The sequence below is a fragment of the Protopterus annectens genome, chromosome 2.part1 (assembly GCF_019279795.1).
Source record: "Protopterus annectens isolate FY-2018-M chromosome 2.part1, PAN1.0, whole genome shotgun sequence".
Lineage (NCBI taxonomy): Eukaryota > Metazoa > Chordata > Ceratodontiformes > Protopteridae > Protopterus > Protopterus annectens.
This window is the reverse complement of record NC_056729.1, coordinates 783,879,300-783,901,321: the sequence shown is the minus strand read 5'-3', so window position 1 is coordinate 783,901,321 and position 22,022 is coordinate 783,879,300. Positions and strand designations below refer to the sequence as shown.

General features: G+C 44.2%; 2 protein-coding genes across 3 annotated transcripts in view; one reads left to right on the top strand and one right to left on the bottom strand.

Moving 5' to 3' along the window:
* The window catches only part of PPAT (phosphoribosyl pyrophosphate amidotransferase), a gene marked incomplete in the record, with an annotated part of 1,466,229 nt that overhangs the window by 269,723 nt on the left and 1,174,484 nt on the right, over window positions 1–22,022 (top strand).
* PAICS (phosphoribosylaminoimidazole carboxylase and phosphoribosylaminoimidazolesuccinocarboxamide synthase) overlaps window positions 1–22,022 on the bottom strand; it is a 1,039,115-nt gene that overhangs the window by 906,918 nt on the left and 110,175 nt on the right. For both annotated transcript variants that reach the window (XM_044062488.1, XM_044062489.1), the window contains exon 2: window positions 15,786–15,869. In XM_044062488.1, the coding sequence (XP_043918423.1) occupies window positions 15,786–15,869 (84 nt within the window). The remainder of the gene's footprint in view (window positions 1–15,785; window positions 15,870–22,022) is intronic.

The window sequence follows — 22,022 nt, the reverse complement described above, 5'->3', positions numbered from 1 at the left end:
GCCATTTTGCTCTGGTAAAAATACTTGGGAGACAAATTAATCTAACTAGGCCAAAGCTTGTTGCGCAGGTGGTTAAGGGGTTAGTTTTAGTCAGTCAGTCTCAGAACTGCAACAAATCAGCCAGTAATTCTACTGTGTATTTACAGCAAAGAGAGATGCTATTAGTGGAAAAGATTGGCCTAATTTGGTTGGAGTATATAAACATTTGTATTGACACTTGCAGATGAAAGTTCTAAATTTCTTTGATTTAGATGCATATCTTGGTACCAGCCATTGTTACTACCAAAGCAACTGCAGTGGACTGTTGACAGGCCTCCCCAGAATACCATCAAAGATTTGCACACCTGTATTTTTGTCTAGGTTCCTATAGTTTTTTTTTTTTATATAGTCTACTTACAAAATGAAAATAAGTTCCCCCACTCTACCTAACCTATAAAAGAACTGACTCCCAATCTTTTTCTTTAACCCCTTGAGGATTTTAAGTATACAGAGTTACTTGAACAAAATCTGTAACCATCCACAAGAGACTCCCCAAACCCTGCCAGAAGTATACCCCCAAATAAAACTTTCCTCTGAATTATCAGTTGATCCCAAACCACAATCCAGCATTAAAGATCATATGCTAAGTTTTGTTTTACCTTTACTTTTTGCTGTAATTATGCTGTTTGGGTGTGAATTGGTTTTCTGATTTTAAAATCAACATTTCTTACTTTAGTTATATGTTTATTAAATTCAGCAAACTTGCATTTGTATCTACTGTAGGATGAGCAGTTGTCCAGTTACTTCCATATTCCATGTCAAATCTGAAGTAATTGTTAGCACTGACTGTTTGAGAGTTTGTAGATGCTTTTTGTAATCTGTACAAGATTTCAGCACATCAGTGTAGCACATTGTCAGTCGGTTAAATAAAATCAGCAAATGCAGTTAAATTCAAGTAGAAACAAACCGTAACAGAATAGCATTCCTTTTTAAAGTGTATAAATGCTTGGCATACATTATACTAATGCCGATGTAAACTAATAGATGTTCTTTGTGTTTCACTGTTGCAGTAATCACATTTGGGGTTATCTGCCTGCAGGTAGCCCTCAGCTGGCCTGAATAATAGAGCCTTGGGATTTCTGCATTGGATACTGTTGCTTCTTCCCTGATGTCAGGTCATCATGGGGTGTAAAACATGCAGCCGACGCCATTACATCAGTCTTTCTTGTCGTGTGAGGCCCGAAGCAGTTTGCAAGTGCCGGTCAGCCGCCTCCTGAAATTTTCATTTTACAAGTTTCAGACCTGATGTCTTCTAAAAGATAAGTACCCCGTTGGGGATAATTTTTTCTTGCTCTAACCGATGTCAGAAAAAAAAAAGTAGTTATGTACTCATCATAACGTTCCATGTATGTATTCCATCTCGCCGAACATTATTACGTGTGAGTTCGGAGCCGATCCTTTGCTCCGACTCAGCCGCTTAGAAAGCTTGAAAACTTCTGATTGGCTCATGGCTAGGAGGTATCCCATGGTGCATGAGCACATTCCCCAGATCTTGTTTGATACTAGTCTACCAGAATAAGATAGGAAAAGGACAAAGGTCCAGAAGAATAAACTGTAATAAAGGCGCCCTTTTATGGTATAAACCACTGTAGAAAAGGAAAAATGTTTCCAGATCCTCTAGGAAGTGGGCTGATGGGTGGGTTTGTAATAATGTTCGGCGAGATGGACTATATACATGGAACGTTATGGTGAGTACATAACTTCTTTATGTTATGTAGTCCTATCTTGCCTCCATTATTACGTGTGGGACAGCGTCCCTAGCATCTTGAATGGGTGGTTCACTGGAAAATACTCCTGAGTACCATGGAACCAAATGAGGCTCTACCCCTGGAAGTTAAATCTAATTTATAATGGGAAATGAAGGTATGAGGAGTAGCCCATGTTGCAGCTGCACATATATTATTAATAGGTGCCCTGGCTTGGAAGGCAGCAGAAGTAGAAAAGGACCTGGTAGAATGCACTTTGACTTTAAAGGGCAACTCCTTTCCTTGAGAACTGTAAATAAAGGAAATACAACTAGAGATCCAGTTCGATAGTGTGACCTTAGAAACTGGCAAGCCCATTTTCGCCTCCGCAAAAGAAACGGAACAGCTGTTCTGATTTTCTAAATCCTTTCTGTGGATATAGAAATGTAGTTGCCTATGCACATCCAATTGATGGAATGTATACTCTGCTTTATTGGTGTGATTAGGGAAGAACACTGGCAATTCAGTTGTTTTGTTTAAGTGAAACTGAGAACAGACTTTAGGAATAAAAGAAGGACTGGTCTGGAGAGAAACCCTGTCTGTGAAAAATTAAATATGGAGGTTTAACTGATAGGGCTTATAGTTCAGAAACTCGTATGGCTGAGGTTCTTGCCACCAGAGAGAGTCTTCCAAGACAGAAATTTCAACTGACAACTATGGGCTGGTTCAAAGGGTGGCAAAGTAAGTCTAGACAGGACTAGTTTCAGATCCCAATGAGGAATGGGGTCTTGAACAGGAGGTCTTAACATCATGGAACCCCTAAGAAAAGATTTGCACAGTTTGTGAGACATAAGACTGAAATCATTAATCCCCGCATGAAAATTAGATATTGCTGCTAGCTGAACTCTGAGTGTAGCAGCCACTGAACCCTGGTGAAAAAGTTCTGAAAGGAACTCTAAAACAATAGTAATGGGAGCTGTAAATGGATCAACTTCTCTGTTGTGTGCCCATATAGAAAATCTCTTCCATTTACTGTGATACAATTTTCTAGTCAAAGGCTTGTGAGAAGAGGTAATAATATGGGTTACAGCTGGAAACAGATCATGAAGCCTGACTAGTGACGGCACTGGAGCAGCCATGCTGTCAGTTTGAGAGTGTGGAGAGTGGGGTGAAGAAACCTGACATGTGTCAAGAGGTCTGGCACTGGGTCCAGAGTCCATGGATAGTCTAACAAGTGAGGCTCGAGAAAAGGAAACCAAATTTGATGAGGCCAGTAAGGAGTGATGAGGATCATCTTGCTTCCCAACAACATTGCTTTCTGCATGACCTTGGGAATGAGTGGAAAAGGAGGAAAAGCATAAAGGAGCCCCGGGGCCAGTCGTGGATGAGTGCATCTCTTGGAGACTCTCCCGGAGGAGGGATGAGGGAGAAAAAGGTGCTGCATTTGGTGTTGATGGGGCTGGCAAAAAGATCGCAGCAGTGCTGTCCCCACTTGTGGAAGATCAGATGGGCTACTTTCTGGTTCAAGGACCATTCATGAGGTAACAATATTGCCCTGCTTAGCTTGTCCGCTATCACGTTGGAAGCTCCCAGGATGTGCGTTGCAGTGAGAAAGCGTTGGGAAGAAATCGCCCAATTCCAAACTTGCAGGGCCTCTCGACATAAAGGCTATGAACTGGTCCCCCCTTGTTTTAGATACCATGTTGTCAGTCTGGATAGCTGTCGTCCCTAGAGGGAGAAAGTTGTGAAGTGCTTGCAATGCTAGAATCACCGCTCTCCTCTCTAGAACATTAATATGCAGCTGGGCCTCCTGATCTTGCCATGTGCCATGGACAGTCCTTCCAAGATAATGCCCCCCCCCAATCTGGGAGGCATCCATGGTCATAGTGGCAATGGGTTGGTGCAGTGCAAAGGGAGTCCCTGTGGTAAGATGACCTGGCTGAATCCACCAGCATAGATCCTTTTTGCAAGAATCTGTGATCAGTAGCTGGTGATGCAGAGGCAACTGCTGAAAGGACCACTGGGATGACAGGAGCCATTGGAGTATCCTCATATGTAGTCTTGCTAAAGGTACCAAGGTTATGGTCGACGCCATAGTTCCAAGAAGCTGCAACACCACCTTCGCTTTGACTCTTTGAAGGGGAAGTATCCTGTAAATTTGCTGCGCAAGATTCTGTATTCTGTCTGTAGGTAGCCTGGCTATCTTAAAAACCGTGTCCGTTTGCTCCTATAAATGTTATTGATTGAGTGGGCAAAGTTGAGGTTTTTCCCAGTTTATAGAGATTCCCAACTGGGAGCAGAGCTTGATTGTGGAATCTCTTGATTGAACTAGACTATGTCTGGTGGTGGCGGTCAGGAGCCAATCGTCCAGGTATGGAAAGATTTGAATTCCCTGACGCCTCAAATGAGCTGTCACAACTGCCATGCACTTGGTGAACACCCGAGGGCTGTGGTGAGACCAAAGGGCAGCGCTCAAAATTGGTAATGATTGGCTCCCAGCTGGAAGCGTAGGTAGCTCCTTGATGCTTTGTCTATCATTCTGTGGTAGTAGGCATCCTGGAGATCTATTAAGCACATCCAACTGTCTTTCCCTAACAGAGGGAGTATGGATTGTAGAGTGACCATTCAGAACTTGGACTTCTTTACATACTCGTTTAACCTGCTGAGGTCTAAGATGGGTCTCCCGTCTCCTGTTCTTTTTGGAACTAAAAAGAACCTGGAGTATGTTCCGAAATCCTGTCTGGTGTGCTGGGACCTTTTGGATGACTCTCTTTAATAGCAGCTTTTCTATCTCTATAGCCGCTTGATCCCTGTGATTGAGTGGTATATCTGGGATCCTTGTGGGAGGGCGTGGTAGTGGAAGGGAAAAGGGTATAGAGTAACCTCTGGTGATAATGTCTTGTACCCACTTGTCTCTAGTGAGATTTAGCCAGGCTTCTGGGTACAAGGACTGGTGACCCCCTACTGGCTCCAGAGATGCACAGTCGGGTTCCACATCAGGAACGCTGATAGGGACGGTCACGAAAGGAATTGCAATCTCCCTGATTTTGTGGGCCTTCCCTGCCTCTAGGGCGATGTCTACCATTATTTCCTCCTCCCCTGCCTCTGAAGGAGGAGTCACCCTGTGTACCCTGGAAAGGTCTGATTTCTTGAACCACATTTTACCGCTCTTCTGACCTTTAGGGTAAGGTCTAGAAGGAACGGTAAAACGGACTCCCATGGCAGATAGAGTCTTTCCTTCCTGTTCACACCTGGTGAGGGTATCTTTCACTTTGGGTCCAAAAAGAGTGGATCTGTCCATGGGGGCATTGATGAATGTAGACTTGAAAGGCTCAGCAAAGTTGCATAGACACATCCAGGAATGTCTCCTTAAGGAGACTTCTGAACCCGCCGCCCTACTCTCACCATCAGCTGCATACGAGATTAGCTGCATGGAGGAGTTAACAATGGATGTGAGAGTAGCCAACGGAGCAGACACTGTAGATGGGACTGCTTCAGTAGAGGTACCCTGAAGAATATCTCTTAAATCCTTTAGGAGATCTGTCTGAAGTCTCTTAAAATGTGATAGTTCAGTGATCGGAGTGTAAAAGCCGCTGAAGAGAAGATGCACTTCCCATACCTGTCCATCGTTCAGGATTCCTTATTGGGCGGATGGATAGAAGAAGTCTCTGCTAGCTCCTTCTTAGTGGCTGCCACCACGACCATGGCATCAACAGGTAAACCCTTGGATAAAAATTCTTTGTCTTTAGGGGTGGAAAGAAATTTATTTTGTTTCCTGGGGACCGGTTCAATGGCATCAGGAGTCTGCCATGCTTTCTGACTCACAAGATCCAGCAATTCATCAAATGGAGGAGACACCCATGAAGCTGAGGGTTGAGACCCGAAAGCCTTCAGGTACACTGACTCCTCATCGGACGGGGTAATGGTGGGCCAGCCGCCTCTCTGCCTGAGGATCTCCAAAATGTCTGCAAAGGAGACATCTTTAGAGGACGACTTAGGGGACTCCTCCAACTCATCGAGGTCAGTGTCAGATGTGACAGACTCGTCAGGGGAGTCTGCATGCTTCCTCTTGCATGATCTTTTCTGAGGGGGCTCCTCAGCGGGATCCTCTGGGGAGGTCTCTGAAGACCGGGGGCCACCCAAATGGGAGTCCTGAGGCTGTGGGTCTCTGCCATCCCGGGGGGGGGGGGAGGATGCTGAGACTGTAGTCGGCACTTAAGGGAGTATTGCATCGGTACTTCTACATGGGACGGATGAACTATCCAACATGCTCCTCCTCCTCATGAAGACAGATTCCTCCAGCTTTGAATGACGCCCCGGCTCCGAAGAGAGCATAGGTGCCAATGGCTCCAAAAGAATCTGCTCCGAGAACAATGTAGGGTCCAAGCTCACTCAGGTCAGCGCACCAAGAGGAAGACTCGGCTCCGAAGAGGTTCGGAACCAAGTGTCCCCCTCAGGGCCGACCGAACAGCTTCGGACCCTAGACACTTCGGATGGTGCCGACGGCTCTGAGACAACCACATGGGGTGCTGGAGCCGAGGACACCACTATAGTTGGTACCGGCAATATCGGCTCCAAAGGCCCAATCTGGGTTGGAGGAGGAAAGACAGCAGGATCAGTAGGAGGATAAAAATTTTGGCAAGGCCGACGACTTGAGGAGTCTGAGCACCACTCTCTCGATGTCTTCTTCAGATAAGCTTCTGGAGGACAGTGTGGGAGACCTTGTTCGCTGCGGTATAGGCGATTTTAGAGTAGGGGAGACTGGTGGAATGTCTGTAGACCGGCTCCAAAGAGGACTGCTAGTGATCGGCACCAAAACACTTGGTGCCAATACTGCAGGGTCCATGTCCAAAATCTCATTCAGCCCCGAAGACTGTGGAGCCGAAGAGACAGAGGCCAACTCCGATTTTGCTAACTTCTGTGGAGGTTCAGAGATGGAAGTTAAGGCTGGAGAAGGCCGTTTAGAGGTCTTGCCCTTATCCTTTCTAGAAGACTGCGACCTAGCAGAGGAGGAAGAACTGGCTAGGTCTTCCTCGAAGGAAGGTTTTAACATGCCTTTTAAAATCAGCTTATTCTTCTGTTCCTGGAGTACTCTAGGGTTAAAAGAATGATAAAAGAGAAGTTTCTTGTAGATGTATGGCCCCTAAGCAGTACACACAGACGCTATGTCCATCGGTGATGGACATTTTTTTGCGAACATTTAGTACACTTTTTAAATCCTGACTGTTTATGTTCTTTATGTTCCTTGGACATGATGGCAGTAGAGAGAAAAACCAACACACTCGCACAACAGGAGAGGAACTAGATCCTCTAACTTAAGCAGATCTAGCCCTAATACCCACGATAAAATTAAAAAGGTTTTACTAGGTTCTCTAACTTAAACGAACCTAGTGCAAGAAAGAAAAAGGGGACAAACTAGCACCTCTAAGTTAAATGGTCTAGTCAAAAAAACACATACTCACAGGAACCACACACAAACGGCCAACAGGCCCAAGAAAATTTTAAACAGCAATAAGTCAAATCCGGTTCAAGACACAAATCTGTAGTCACAATAAGACTGTCAGCAATCAGAAAAAACTACACAAGAACTAAAAAACTTCTAATAAGCAGTAATAAAAATGAACTGAATCACTTAGCCACGGCCAACCAAAAGAAGCTTCTGACTGAAGATGCCGCAAACGAGATCTGGGGAATGTGCTCATGCACCATGGGATACCTCCTAGCCACGAGCCAATCAGAAGTTTTCAGGCTTTCTTTCTCAGTGGCCGAGTTGCAGCCGAGGATCGACTCCAAACCAACACGTAATAATGGAGGCGAGATAGGACTACATAACATTTAATAATTATCTTGCCTGTGGAAAGCAAATACCTCACAGAGATTTTCATTCTCACTGCGTCACCTGTTTAGGCCCAGACCATGACGTCCCTTGCTGTCTGTTTTGTGCCTTGTTCAACGCCCGAACTGTTCGTCGTCAGGCTATTTTTATCACTAAATTCTTTTGCTCTCGATCTCTTCGATAAGCCATCTGACTACTGATCTTCTGAAAACGTAAGGATAAAGACAGATAGGTCCAAAACTGCCGACGATGCTACCGTTAAGCTAGTTGCCAGTCCGCCATTACTCAGTGAGGCACTTTCGCAGCCCAATACCCGCTTCTACAGATTTGTAGGCCTCTACTGAGACCCATTTGGAGTAAGGTATGCCGCGAGATGCTTCTTCAACTATGCAACTTGCGGATGTCTCTATCATGAATGGGCCAGAGCCGCTGTGCAGGCACCGGCTTCTGAGGGTGTATTCAGGCCTTCCGATTTTCATATTAAACAGACAACTTCGTTTCAAACCAAAAATACAGAATTTCTCAGGCCTAAAGTTCGCACTACGCCTAGGAAACAGACCAAAGCACATTCTCAGGCCCACATGCCACAAAAACAAATGCTTAGAATCTCTGAAGACCTTATTACTTTAATTAGGGGAAGTCCGTCTTCCCCCTCAAAAAGACCAAGAAATGAATTTCATTCTGATTTTTCTGATCAGGAGACTGATAACTCTGACCTTTCGGATTACCAGGACATACCTTTATTTATCTATGAAGATTCGGATGCAGAGGATTCCATTCCCTCTGCTTCCCCACCAGAAGATGTTTCTTTTGGTGAAACCCTGCATACCCTTGGAGAGCATTTGTGCTGGGAGAGCCATGACTACTCTTAGTCCAAAAAGAGACTCAGGGAATTTTTAAACTTGCCTCAGCACAGGCCTGTAGCTATTCCTCCAGTTCTGGAAATTGTAGATGATGTCTTCCTGGAATCCAGCCTTACCCCTGATGCTTTGCCTCCAGCTCCCAGGAAACCTGACAGGTACTATATAGAGTACCTGACTCCCACAAATTCCTTTAAGAATCCTGCTGTGGATCCAGAGACCATTTCCCAGGGACTTAAAGGCATTAAGGCTACAACAGCCAAAAATCCTATCCCTTCGGACATGGATTCTGGGGCTTTAGACAGATTGGGTAATAAGGTATACACCTCTGCTGCTCTTGCCATCAGGGCTTTAAATTGCCATTCTCATATGTTAAAGTATCAGCAACATATTATGGAATTAATTAAACAGAAAATGTTGATTCCTGATTTTGCAGAACATAAAGATTTACAAGAGTTAATGCATTCTGCTAACCAAGTTGGTAAACATACTTTGCAATGTGGTTTTGATGCCTTAGAAGCATCTTGCAGGGCTGCTGTCACTGGGTCTGTTCTTCGAAGGCATGCTTGGCTTAAGGAACAAAACTTGCCAGACCATGTCAAAGCAAAATTCTAGATGAGCCATTAAACCAAGAGCGTCTATTTGGCAGTAAAGCAGAAAAACTCCTCAAAAGGATGGAGGAAAAAACTAAATCTATGTAAACTGTTAAAGAGTTCTTACAAGTTCAGCCACCTAGACTCAGTAGGCATTGTCCTTCAAAAAACTGGTCATTTCCATTCCCTCCCAGACCTTCTGAGTCCAAACCCAGGAGCAGCAGACCACCAAGACCACAGTCTCAGGGCATGCACAGATCTAAGCAATGGACTGCACCCACATCCAAAACAGGGAGTTGTAAGCTGCCATCCTATGGTAAAAATCTCACAATGACTTCTCCTTAACACTTCCAAGCCTTGCCCAAGTACTTGCACCTTTAGGAGGGAAACTTGCTCTGCATGCCAAACACTGGGAGTAAATTACCCAGGACAGATGGGTCTTAAACATTGTTTCCCAGGGATACAGATTCCACTTCCACTCACTCCCAACCCCAAGCAGATGGCCAGACCTCTCCCCTCAAACCAGTGGACAGAGGCCCAAAAGCAAGCACTTTCTCTTCTCAGTATCAAGGCTATTCAACCTGTCCCAGCAGAACAAAGGGGACAAGGCTTTTATTCCAGACTGTTTCTGGTACCCAGAAAAAAAAAACTCTTGGTGTCCTATCTTGGATCTGTCTATTCTCAACACCTTTCTGGTGGTTCCAAAATTCAAAATGCTTACTCTCCAACAGCTGCTTCCTATACTAGCCAAGGAATGCTGGCTAGCAACCCTAGACTTTAAAGAAGCTTATCTGTACATTCCTATAAGGGAATCTTGCAGGAAATACCTGTGTTTCAGAGCAGGCTCTATGCACGGTCAGTTCTCTGCACTTCTCTTTGGCTTATTTACTGCGCCCAAGGTATTCACAAAATGCTTAGCTCCAGCCATTGCATATTGCAGGCAGAGAAGAATTCAGAATGTATCCATACTTGGACAATTGCCCGATTCAGGCGAACAGTCAGGAATTGCTACTACAGCACTTGACATTTGTAAAGGGACTTCTAACTTCACTGGGGTACACCACCAAAGAAAATAAATCACATCTGGTACCCAACCAACAGATTCTTTTCCTGGGAGCAAGCTTGAGCACACCTTCCCAGGTGGCATTCCTCACTCCAGAAAAACAAATTTATTTGTCAAACTACTTCAATCTACTGGCCACCAAAACCCAGTTATCTGCAAGAAAAATACTGCAAGCCCTAGGGTTCATATCCTCTTGCATTCTAATTCCATATGCAAGACTGCATATGAGGAAACGTCAATGGTACTTAAAAAGTCTCTAGTGTCAACATTCTCAGGACCTGGAAACAATGATTCCTATCATTCCTTACCCAAGGACAAACTTCCTTTGGTGGGCAGAGGGACTCCCTTTCACTCAACCCCCTGCCGCCCAAACCCTAACAGATACATCAGACTATGCATGGGGGCTCACATGGCAGGACAGTGCATTCAAGACAAATAGAGCCCAAAGCAAATGCACCTGCATATCAATCAAAAAGAAATGTTAGCTGTACAGAATGCTCTGACAGCTTTCAAAGGCCTTATTCTTCCAGGACAACTATTGGTAAAGACAGACAAAGCCGCAGTTATGTGGTACATAAACCAGCAGGGGGGGAACCCATTCCTACCCACTCTGCAGATTAGCCATGGCTCTGTGGAACACAGCCTTGAGCAACCAAGTGCACCTCTATTCCTGACAGGCAAACTAAATTCACTGGCAGACGAGCAGAAATCTCATGGACCCACACAAAAGGAAACTGGCACCCAAAATATTCAAGCTTTTGAGGAACAGGTGGGGGCACCAGAGGTGGTCCTCTTTGCTTCCCCTCAGAAATATCAATTGAGCAAATATTGCACCAGGACTCTCCACAGCCAAGCTTAGAAAGTGGATGCCCTGTCCTTTACCTGGGAAAGCCTCTCAATCTATGCCCCCCCCTTTGCCCCTCCTCTCGAAGGTTCTACTAAAGATAAAACAGGACAAGCCAAGGACATTCCTGATTGCACTTGACTGGCCACGCCAGCACTGGTACCCTCTTTTGCGCACTCTGACAGTAGTGCCACCATGGCACCTGCTTCAGACCCCTTCCCTGCTGTCCCAGCAGGAGGGCCAGATTTTGTACCCTCGGCTACACACCCTGAACCTAGCAGCCTGGCTCATCTCCTGAACTCATCACCAGCAGCTGTCAGTAAGCAGGTGTTGGATGTCATTCTTGAAGCAGGGAGGCCTAGTACTAGAAAATCCTATTCAGAAAAGTGGAAAAGATACTGCTCCTGGAGCCAGTCTCAGGGAATGGACACAACTGTGCCCAGCTTACCCATATACTAGATTGCTTAACAGAAGTGCTCCACAAAGGCCTATCCTTCTCTTCAGTTAAGTTTCATGCCTCTGCCATCTCAGCTCATTATAATACTGAGCCACCCGTTTTCTCTCATCCTCTGGTCAAACCATTCCTGAGAGGAGCCAAAAATTTAAGACCCCCCAGGAGAGCTCCCACTCCAGCCTGGGGCCTTAACTTTGTATTGGAAAAGCTCACGCTTCCGCCCTTTGAACTTGCTGCTACAGCAGGTTAAAATTCCTCTCTTGGAAAACAGCTTTACTTCTAGCCAGCACTTCAGCAAGAAGAGTGTCTGAATTGCAGGCCCTTATGCCCATGGAACCCTTCTTTATCTTCCATGCAGACAGGGTTTCCCTCAGGACTAACCCATCATTCGTGCCCAAGGTGGTATCTAGTGTGGCTCTAAACCAATCCATTCATTTGCCAACCTTTTTCCCTGATCCTCAGAATAAAGGGGAAAGGATCCTGCACTCCCTGGACATGCACAGACAGTTCAGGTTCTACCTGGACAGGACTAAAGCTTTCAGAAAATCTGACCAGCTGCTAGTCAGCTTTGCTGCAGGGGCAGAGGGCAAGGCCATTTCAAAACAAACAATTTCTAAATGGATAGCACACTGCATCCATTTCTGCTACAAACACCATGGGAAACCTACCCCACTGGCGATCAGAACACATTCCACTAGGGCTACATCATCCTCTACAGCATTCCTCAGGGGAGTCCCTACCAGGGACATTCCTGGAAGCTGCAACCTTGAGCTCTGTACACACTTTCACCAAGCATCACCACATCACCACTTGCCTATCTTTTCTAAATCCAGAGCTGGATTTGCCACAACAGTCTTACAAGGCCTGATTGCCAGCCCTAATGCTTCTTAACTACCTCCACCCTTCCTTAGCTTTGGGAATCAACCCAAATGTGATGACTGCAACAGTGAAACACGAAGAATATAGTACAGTTGTGTACACTTACCATAAATGTAGATGTTAATGTATTCACTCTTGCAGTCCTGGTTACCCCCCCTCCAGCCCCCTGACTTCTCTTTACTTCTGCCTATCTTTTTTTTGTTTGGCATATCTTGTATCATGTGTATTTGCTCTTTGCTGGGGGTGTTCCATACCATGTAATTGCCTCCTATTTTGGGGGCACCTGACATCTGGGGCAAGATAAACTGATGTAATGGCATCGGCTGCATGCTTTATACCCCCGACAACCTGACGTCATGGAAGAAGTGACAGCATCTGATGCAGAAATCCCAAGACACTGGTATTTAGGCCGGCTGAGGACTACCTGCAGGCAGATAACCCCAAATGTGATGACTGCAACAGTGAATAAACTCTAAGTGTACACAACTGTACTTGATCTAGATCAGAATAATATAATCACTTTTGGAAAGAAAATGTGAATTATGTCAATGGTAGCTCTACAGTAAGGGATGTTTGTGTTAACTATTGATGGGATTAGCGCTGGAATGAAAACTTTTGGAAATAGTCTATGAATTTATCAAAAATGAAGAACTGATGAAGATAATAATGAAGGATATCGACAGTGAATATGGCAGTGATGATGAGGATGAAAAAGACATGATGGCATTGCAGATGAAGATACAGTGAATATGAGGAATAGGTGATTATGATGAAGATATGATTATGTTCACAAAATTGAAGATTGTGACACTAACAATGAGAATGAAGATGCAATGATGATGTGACTACAATGTAACCAGTAAGGATTTAAAAGGTGATAAATTGTGGGTAAATATAGGACGATGATGACAACATGCAGTAAAGATAAGGATGAAGCCGAAGATATTGAAGATGTGATCAAGATAATACAGGTGATAACGATGTTGAAGCTGTAGCAAAGATGATGGAGTGGTTTATGAAGAGGCAATGAAGGTGTGACGATACAGTTACTATGACAAAGCAATGATGACTCTCAAAGATGATTCAACCATTTTATTTGGCCCTTCATCACTGCTTCATGTTCAACACATCATTATCACTGTCAAATAATAACTGTCCTCATTGCTTCATCTTCATTTTTATTGTTGCTTCATCTTCATTTTATATTAATCTTAGTATCTTCATTGCCTCTTCAGTGATGTGAAGATATCACAGTTATGATGAAGATTAATGGATGAAAGTGATGAATATAAATCTTCAGCTTTGTCCATCATGTACACTGCATCATTTTCATTATATTTACATCACATCATCATTGTCCTAACATCTTCATCTCATCATCTTCACCATGTGCATCATCTTTAACACATCTTGATCATCAGCATCTTTTCATCTTCATAACCATCTTTATCATCATTGCCATTTTCATTTGTATATTTGACCAGGAATCTTATTCTGTTCTAATTAAATTTCACTTGAATGTAACTGCATTTATTTGTTGATTTCTTGGTTTGATGTTATACTATCAAGTACTTCATCAGGATGCTAGGTCACATGATATGGAATCCGATAGTAAATGGACAGCTGCTCAGCCTATAGTAAATTCAAACACAGCATTACTGTACTCGATAAATATAATTTGATTAAACTGATTAGTAAAGTTAATGTATTTTTTACTTTAAAAACTGTAAATTTTGGAATCAGAAAATCTGCTTTACATGATGACAACACAATTGCAGCAAAAAGCAGTAGTTAAAAGCGTTAAAGTTGGAAAAGTCAGTGCCCCAACTGAAACAAATTCCAAGAGCCCGTTTTGGTGCATTGTTCTTCAGCATCTAAGCCTACCAGCAGTAAAAGGAAACATTTTATTGAAGTGGTAGCCCACCCCCTGTGAATGACTATAAAGTCTATCATGAGGCCTTTCCTACATGTATAATCGGTGCAGCTTGATCCATAGTTACAGTGGGAAGTGTCTCATCTTTGTACATACTAGAAGTGCTCCTCAGAACTGATGATTTATTAAAACTAGATGAATAAGCATATGCTTGTTCATGAAAACCTAAAGCCTTATGAAAATGCATCACCCCATGCAAGCCAAGTAGCCTACAAAAATTTACCTAGAACTGGAATGAAAACCCTCAAATTAACCACTTAGATTTTCAGGTGTACAGTACTGAATTTTAATAACATTGCCAGAGAGTAGCTCCCTCCCCTAAGTACTGCAAGATCCTACAGAATTAGAAAGAAATATAATTACATTATTTATAAACCGGTCAGATTGTTGTATCAGAATGCAGTAATTTACAAAATATTCAGTTTAAATGTGTAATTATCAGTTCTCTTCACAGTGATAAACATCTATCTAGAATCCAAATATATTTTTTTTATGAAATCAGGCCTAAAAGAATGTTTTCTGTACAGAACTGATAATTTAATTATTGTAAAAGTGATAGTGTAAAATGGCAAATGGTTTACTTTATTAAAATAAAAGGCACAACTTATCCCTTTATCATTTTCTAAACAAAAAAAAAATCATGAGAATGTGTTAAACATTTGTAATTCAGCTCTTTTAGCTCTTTACATACAGGAACAAAGATAACATGTACAGTATAATAGCAAAAACATTTTGGATACTTGCGTATTATCGCAACCAGATTTTAGCGATAATACCACTTGCTTCCCGATATCGACATCTGACAGTTAGTGGTTTATAAAAGTCATATAGTGTGTTTCCTTTAACAGTACAGTTTTTTTCTGGGAGTGTTTTCAATAAAATGCACTTTACTGCCAGCAGCATTTCGCTTATTGAAAGTCCGCCCGCTGAACATTCCTTTTTTTCATGGCAGCAAATGCTGATGAATAACGGTCATAATTGCATTTGGGTTTCAGGTATCACAGCTTTCCTGAGACTCCTACAACACAGTATTTTGCGTGGTTTAAGATGCATTTCTAGGATTAAAACACACAGAGGGACGCCTCCTCACCATTTGGAGTCCTACTGAATCGAAAACACGTATTGTGACACTCACTTTGACAAGGAAGAGAGAAAAAAAAGGACTGTTTTTTTGAGAGAAGGTGGTTTTAAGAAGGGTTACGAAGAACAGCGTGATAAGTTACTGTCGCTGTGGCTGCAAGCACCGTTAATGCACAAATGAGAGCCTCACACATTCTGGTAGTAAAGTGCACACAGCCACAGCGACACACTGACTTTCTCCGTTGTTCTTGACAACCTGTCTTAAAACAACCTTCAGTGTGAAAGTAGACATTTGTACAACAAAAACAGTCAGATTTCGATATCGGGAAGCAAGTGGTATTATCGCTAAAATCTGATTGCGATAATACGCAGGTACCACATTTTGTTTGCTTAAAATACTACCAAGTGCATTATGTGCTGTTTGCTACATGTCCAAGTACATGACCCGGTAATAGCCTGTGGCAAAGTATCACACTTATTTGTTAACCTACTGTACAAACACAAATTCTGATATTATACCTGAATCATGTGCTTTGGTTATTGCACTGAACATAGAGTCTTCTGTGCTGTCTTCATCATCTTCAATTGCTACAGATATTTCATCTAGATAGAATAAGGACAGAGAATACATTAATTTAACTTTGTGTCAGATGTCTCAGAATTTGTTGCTTCTTTTTCTTCACAAAAAAGTAAGGAATGCTAGTGATCCAGCAATTTACAAAACAAGGCTTGTTTCTGGTTTACACACATGCAGTTATAATTATGGGTTGGGGGTTGTATAATGGCTAAGTTGTTTACCTCACAGACAAGAGGTGCAATGTTTGATTTTCACCAAGGGAAATTGGCTAGGCTTTAAATGGTCCACAAAGGCAGCTAGCGTAGTACATACTTACCAGGGAACATAATGATACAAGATTATGTATTGTACACAAATTACCAGCAACACAGAAGCATTGTGTTTTAGTCATTGATTTGAATTGTCTGTAATGTATTTAATATACAAGAAGCTATAGTTTGTGTTTATAACACCATGGTTGGCTGGATTAATTTCCAGTTACTCACACCTCCAAATGAGTTCACCTTTAGCTAGTTTTTGCATTCACTGTGGCTCAGAACTTTCAGAGTGATTGATTACAGGGCTCTGAAATTGCCTTGCCAGCAGGCTTTGGTGACAGTGATTGGAGCCCTAAATTTGACAAGTGACCTAATATGTAACCGCAAACTGTGTGTGTGTGTGGGGGGGGGGGGTATGGATGAAATAACTGCCAAGCCTGATCCTGCATATGTGAAGTGTGTGCTGGGACCTTCTGTAATGCTGCCATCACCTTTCACTTTTGTTTACTTAATAAATTTAAAAATCTGGATTACATTATTGGTTCTCGGCATTACCCTTTGGTCTATCTACTACTCAAGTGTATTCGCAAAGTCTCTAGCTCTTGTGATAGTCTACTGAACACTGCAAGGTATTCACATTTTTTTCCTTAAAAGACTTGCTCATCTTTGCAGAGTCTCTTTCAAAGTGTCAGGAATCTGTTATTTGGGTGAGCGATCTCATGCCCAGGCTGGGATTCCAGGATAAAATACAGAAATCTTGTCCGATTCCTTCTCACAGTATTGTTTTCCTGGAGGTGTCTCAGGAACACCCCTGTTCAAAGAGCTTTTCTTCCACAGGAAAACAGATCTATGTTTATATCTATTCCTGAGTTTTTCCAGTCCACCTACAGTCTCAGCATGAAATTCCGCAGGATTCTGGGTTTCATGACATACATAATCATGATACCTCTTGCAAGACCTCATATTTGAAAAATCCAGTGGTACCTGAAATCTGTGTGGCTCCAGCATCATCCTCATCCCCTGACATTTCAGATTTGAGTTTTACAATTTGCCAAAAGGGAGATTTTGTGGTTTGAAATACCACATTTCTCAGAAGCTGTATAACCTATTCTCCCTTCCTGTTGCAGCATAGTCAGTTGCAAAAGACACTTCAGACTGTGTTTGGGGAGCAGTGTCTGTAGGGGGTAACCGTGCAAGATCTTTGGAAAAAAAACAGAGACCAAAACACACGGGATGCTGGCTCTTATAAATGCTGTCAACTCTTTCATCTGTGGTACCCAGGACTTTTACAAGTGTTTACAGACAACACCGGAGTGAAGTGGTATCATAGGAGATTACTAGGCTAATGGCTGGGGTCTATATTAGATTAACGAAAGTTCATCTTGGCGAACGTTCAGATGAGGGAATATTGTGGAACTCAAAACTGCAATTGTGAGATCACGGTACAGTGAAGATGGGAATATTTGCCCTTTCCTCACTGTAGTGTGATCTCTGAGGTGGAATGTATATTTGGGGGGGGGGTTGTGGGGGGCGCAGCCCCCCACAATTGCAGTTTTGTGTGCCCGGATATTCACTCGTGAGCGTTCACGAAGATGAACTTTCATAGGTTCATAGGTTCATACTAGGCTATCTGCCCAAGGGCATTTATAAGCCTAGCCCATAGTTATGTGGCTTTCGCCACCCCTTTAGTTTGAATAAAAACTATGCCTATCATTTTGCTGTGCCTCTGTCAAGCAGTGACACTGAAGTAATCCCTGGGGTATATCTGCAATCTCCCATCCATTGGTCAAGATTCCTCTTGAACAAGGCCAGAGAGGTGCTCTGCCTCACATGTACCGGGATTTTGTTCCACAGCATAGGGAGTCTCTGGGTGATGAATCTGTCCCTCCAGCACGTTCTATTTATAACCGTGTCAAGGTTTAAGTCTCCGCCCTTGTGGTTCTGAGGGATCTAGATTTTTGAGGTGAAGCATATTCATCAAATCTGGGTTTGACATGGCCTTATATGTCAGGCACAGGTCACCTCTGAGCAAGCGGTATGAGACTGAATAGAGCTGGAGTTCTTTCAGTCGGGCAGCATAAGACATATTTTGAGACCCTTTATCCTTTTGGTGAGGAACTTTTGGGGCCTTTCAAGCTGCAGCAGGTGTCTGGTCAGATACATTCGAACGGGCATTGTACTCAATCATAGGTCTAATGAGTGATGAGTACAGGGGTACGATGACCTCCCTTGATCTAGATGTGAATCCCTTCATGATCAGGTGGGTGATATAGAAGGTTTTCCTAACTACTTTAGCAACATGAGTGTCAAACGAAAGGCTACTGTCAACCTGGGTCCCCAGATCTCTGATGACTTTTTCTGTGCTCAGTGGATTGCCACCTGTATGGTAGCTAGGGGTAACCTTGTTTTTCCCGAAGGGTATGACTATGCATTTTTTGGCGTTTAACTTCAGGCCATGGCTCTGGCACCAGTTATCCATTTCTGTGAGGCCCTTCTGGAGGATATCTGTGTCAGATGTGTTTTCGACTATGGCGCCCAGTTTGCAGTCATCTGCAAACTTTGTCAGCCATAACCCTCCTGTGTTTGCTTGTATATATATTGGCTGACTTGCAATTATCATTGCTCAATAAAGGACTGAGCTTTGTTCCAGCTCAAAAAGCTGATTTAGTTGATGTCTTCAAAGACCAAAGATTGTTTGGTAGAACTTTGACTTTAAGAGCAATGTTTGACAATATGGTTTCTGTTCAATGCATCTTTAAGAAACCTAGTCTGTATATTCCACCCAATGATCCTGTTATAGACGCATTCATGGAGATTTGTGACAAACAAATATTGCTCAATAAAGGACTGAGCTTTGTTCCAGCTCAAAAAGCTGATTTAGTTGATGTCTTCAAAGACCAAAGATTGTTTGGTAGAACTTTGACTTTGAGCAATGTTTGACAATATGGTTTCTGTTCAATGCATCTTTAAGAAACCTAGTCTGTATATTCCACCCAGTGATCCTGTTATAGACGCATTCATGGAGATTTGTGACAAACAAATAAGGGAAGCCTTTGCTAATAACACTAAACCCCAGATGTTAAGTTGTCCATCTCGCCTTCATTCTTGCTGGATGGGTTCGGAGCCAACCTCTGCTCCGACTCGGCCACTCTAAAAGCTCGAGAGTTGGTTCCACCGGCTCGAGGCTCCCCTTATATCCCACAATGCTAGGCGTGTATTACCTCAGATCTCGTTTGCCGCTACAGCTATCGAGACGTGTTGCTTCACCGGCTTCAGGTTAGTGTAGGAACTAGTTTAAAAAAAGTTGAGTTAAAACCCTTTAATTTAGTTTTTCTTACAGTTTCCCCTTACCTTAAAGGTCTTTATCCCTTTAATCTAGTTTTTCTTTAATTTTTACCTTAAGAACTTATAGAGTGTAATCGATGTGCTTGTGTTTGTGTGTGGTTACACTTGTTCCTTGTTATATCCAAGGATTCAAAGGTCTCAGGCTTCAAGAAGTGTGACTCGTGCTGTCAGAAAATGTCTCTGACAGACGGTCACACTTCTTGTGTGTACTGCCTGGGACCTTTACACCTGCAGGACTCTTGTGCTGTATGTCATGGCTTCAGCCCTAGAGTCCTGCAGGAAAGAAAAAACAAGCTCATTTTAAGGGGCTTGCTTAAGCCTGAGGGTCCCCCTACTGCTACTTCGGGTAAACCCTCTAAGGCTCATAGGTCCTCGACTCCAGCTTCTGAGTCGACGCCTAAGGCTTCGAAGCCTACTAAGACATCTGCTCCGGCTGGAGCCGATGAGACTCGAACTGCTACTTCTGTGGTTCCCTCGGCTCCGGCCGGAGCCGAGGCTTTAGAAATTTCTGAGTCGGCTCCGATCAGACCATCGGAACCGACATCTAGAAAGAGGTCCAGGTCACCGTCCCTTGGCTCCGTTCATTCGGCTCCAGCATCTCCCTTGCTGTCTGAACGGAGCCATAGATCTCACTCCTCTAGATCATCGAGGCTTTCGGATCATGATCTTCAGAGGGTAGTGAGTCGACTTCTTAAGTCCGAGGCACTGGCCCAAATGCTTCAGAGCCCGACTCATCAGTCGAAGCTTGACCCTATTCCTCAAAATGTTCCTCCTCCGACTCCTTTGAGCTCGGAGCCGGGGCGTTTCGGACCCGAGACTGTGATAGCGTCAGAGCCGATACAATTGTCTTCGGCTCTGTCGTCGGCTCCGATTTCTTCCTTGGAAGAATCTCGGCGCCGGACTTCCCTCGTCGGCTCCGAGGGGGTGAGTGGCATCGGACCCTTGTCCGACCCCGCACTCCCTCTCGGTGCTTCGGCGCTGGTGAGTTCGGCTCCGACATCGGCCTCGGAGCCATCGCTGTCAGTGCCGAGGGAGGTTTTCAGCTTTTCGGAGCGGGGACCTCTGGCTCTGCCTGACAGAGGTGCGTTCGAGGTCATACGGAGTGTGTTGGAACCTGGTTCAACTCCACAGTCGGCTCCGTCCGTCCCTCCCTCTTCGGTGCCTCAGGTTATGTCTACTCACTCCCTCATCCCGGACCGCAGAGAGCCAGCTCCTCAAGAATCCCCTGTGGGATCTCATCCTCTTCCGAGGCCTCTCCTGAATTGGCAGGGGAGCCCCCTAGGAAGAGAAAGTGTAAGAGGAAGCACATAGACTCACCTGAGTCTGTCACCTCTGACACAGATTTTAGAGGATTCTGAGGGTTCCCCCCATTCCCCTTCTGAAGATGTCTCCTTTGCAGACATTCTAGAGATCCTGAAACAGAGGGGAAATTGGCCAGCCCTTAACCCTTCGGAGGATGAATCTGTGTATCTTGAGGCGTTTGGCTCTCGCCCTTCCACCTCCTGGGTGTCCCCTCCCTTTGACCCCCTCATGCAGGTGGTAGCTAAAAAGGCTTGGACGGCTCCTGACTCTGTGGACCCCACCCCCAGGAGACCTTCAAAGTTTATCACAGCACCAACAGATAAGCAATTTCTGACTAAGGGAGTTTCTGTGGATGCTATGGTGGTAGCTGCCGCCACTAAGAAGGAGCTAGCTGATCCTTCAGTGCCTATCCATCCTCCTAACAAAGAATCTAGGTCGATGGACAGGTACAGGAAGCGGATGTTTTCTTCAGCGACCTTTGCTATGCGTTCGCTGAACTACCTCTGTCATTTTACTCGTCTTCAAAGAGACTTGATCAAGGAAGCGAGTGAGATGTTAAAGGATCCTACAGTTGCGGGTTTTCAGGATAAGATGAACGCTCAGCTGACTACCCTAAATTCTATAGCTAACTCCTCCATGCGCCTCCTCTCCTATGCGGCTGATGGAGCGAGCAGAGCCGCAGGGACAGGTGTGGCCTTACGCAGGCATGCCTGGATGTGGTTATGCAATTTTGCAGACCCCTTTAAAACGTCTTTCACTAATTCCCCATTTGATGGATCATCCCTCTTTGGTCCTCAAGTGAAAGAGACCTTGACGAGGTGCGAGACGGATGGCAAAACTCTTTCTGCCGTCGGAGTCCGTTTTTCTACTCCTTCTAGGCCTTACCCCAAAGGCCAGAAAAGTGGGAAAATGTGGTTCCGCAAACAATCTCAAGGGACCTTGCCTGACGCACAGAGTCGGTTCCCCTCCAGAGGCAGAGGAGGGAACAACAATGGTAGACGTCGCCCTAGAGGCAGGGGGGGTCCGCAGAACCAGGGCAATCGAGAAACCTTTTCCGATAAGCCCTTCCAGCATCCCTGAGGTGTTGCCCGACTGCCCACCTTCGAAGGCAGTCGGGGGAAGATTATCACTGTACCCAGAAGCCTGGCGATCCCTAACTCAAGACAAGTGGGTACAGTCCATCATTTCCGAAGGCTATTCCATTCCCTTCGTTCGCATTCCAAACCAATCCAAAAAATCCCTTCCAGATGTTCCACCCGCTCAAAGGGATCTTGC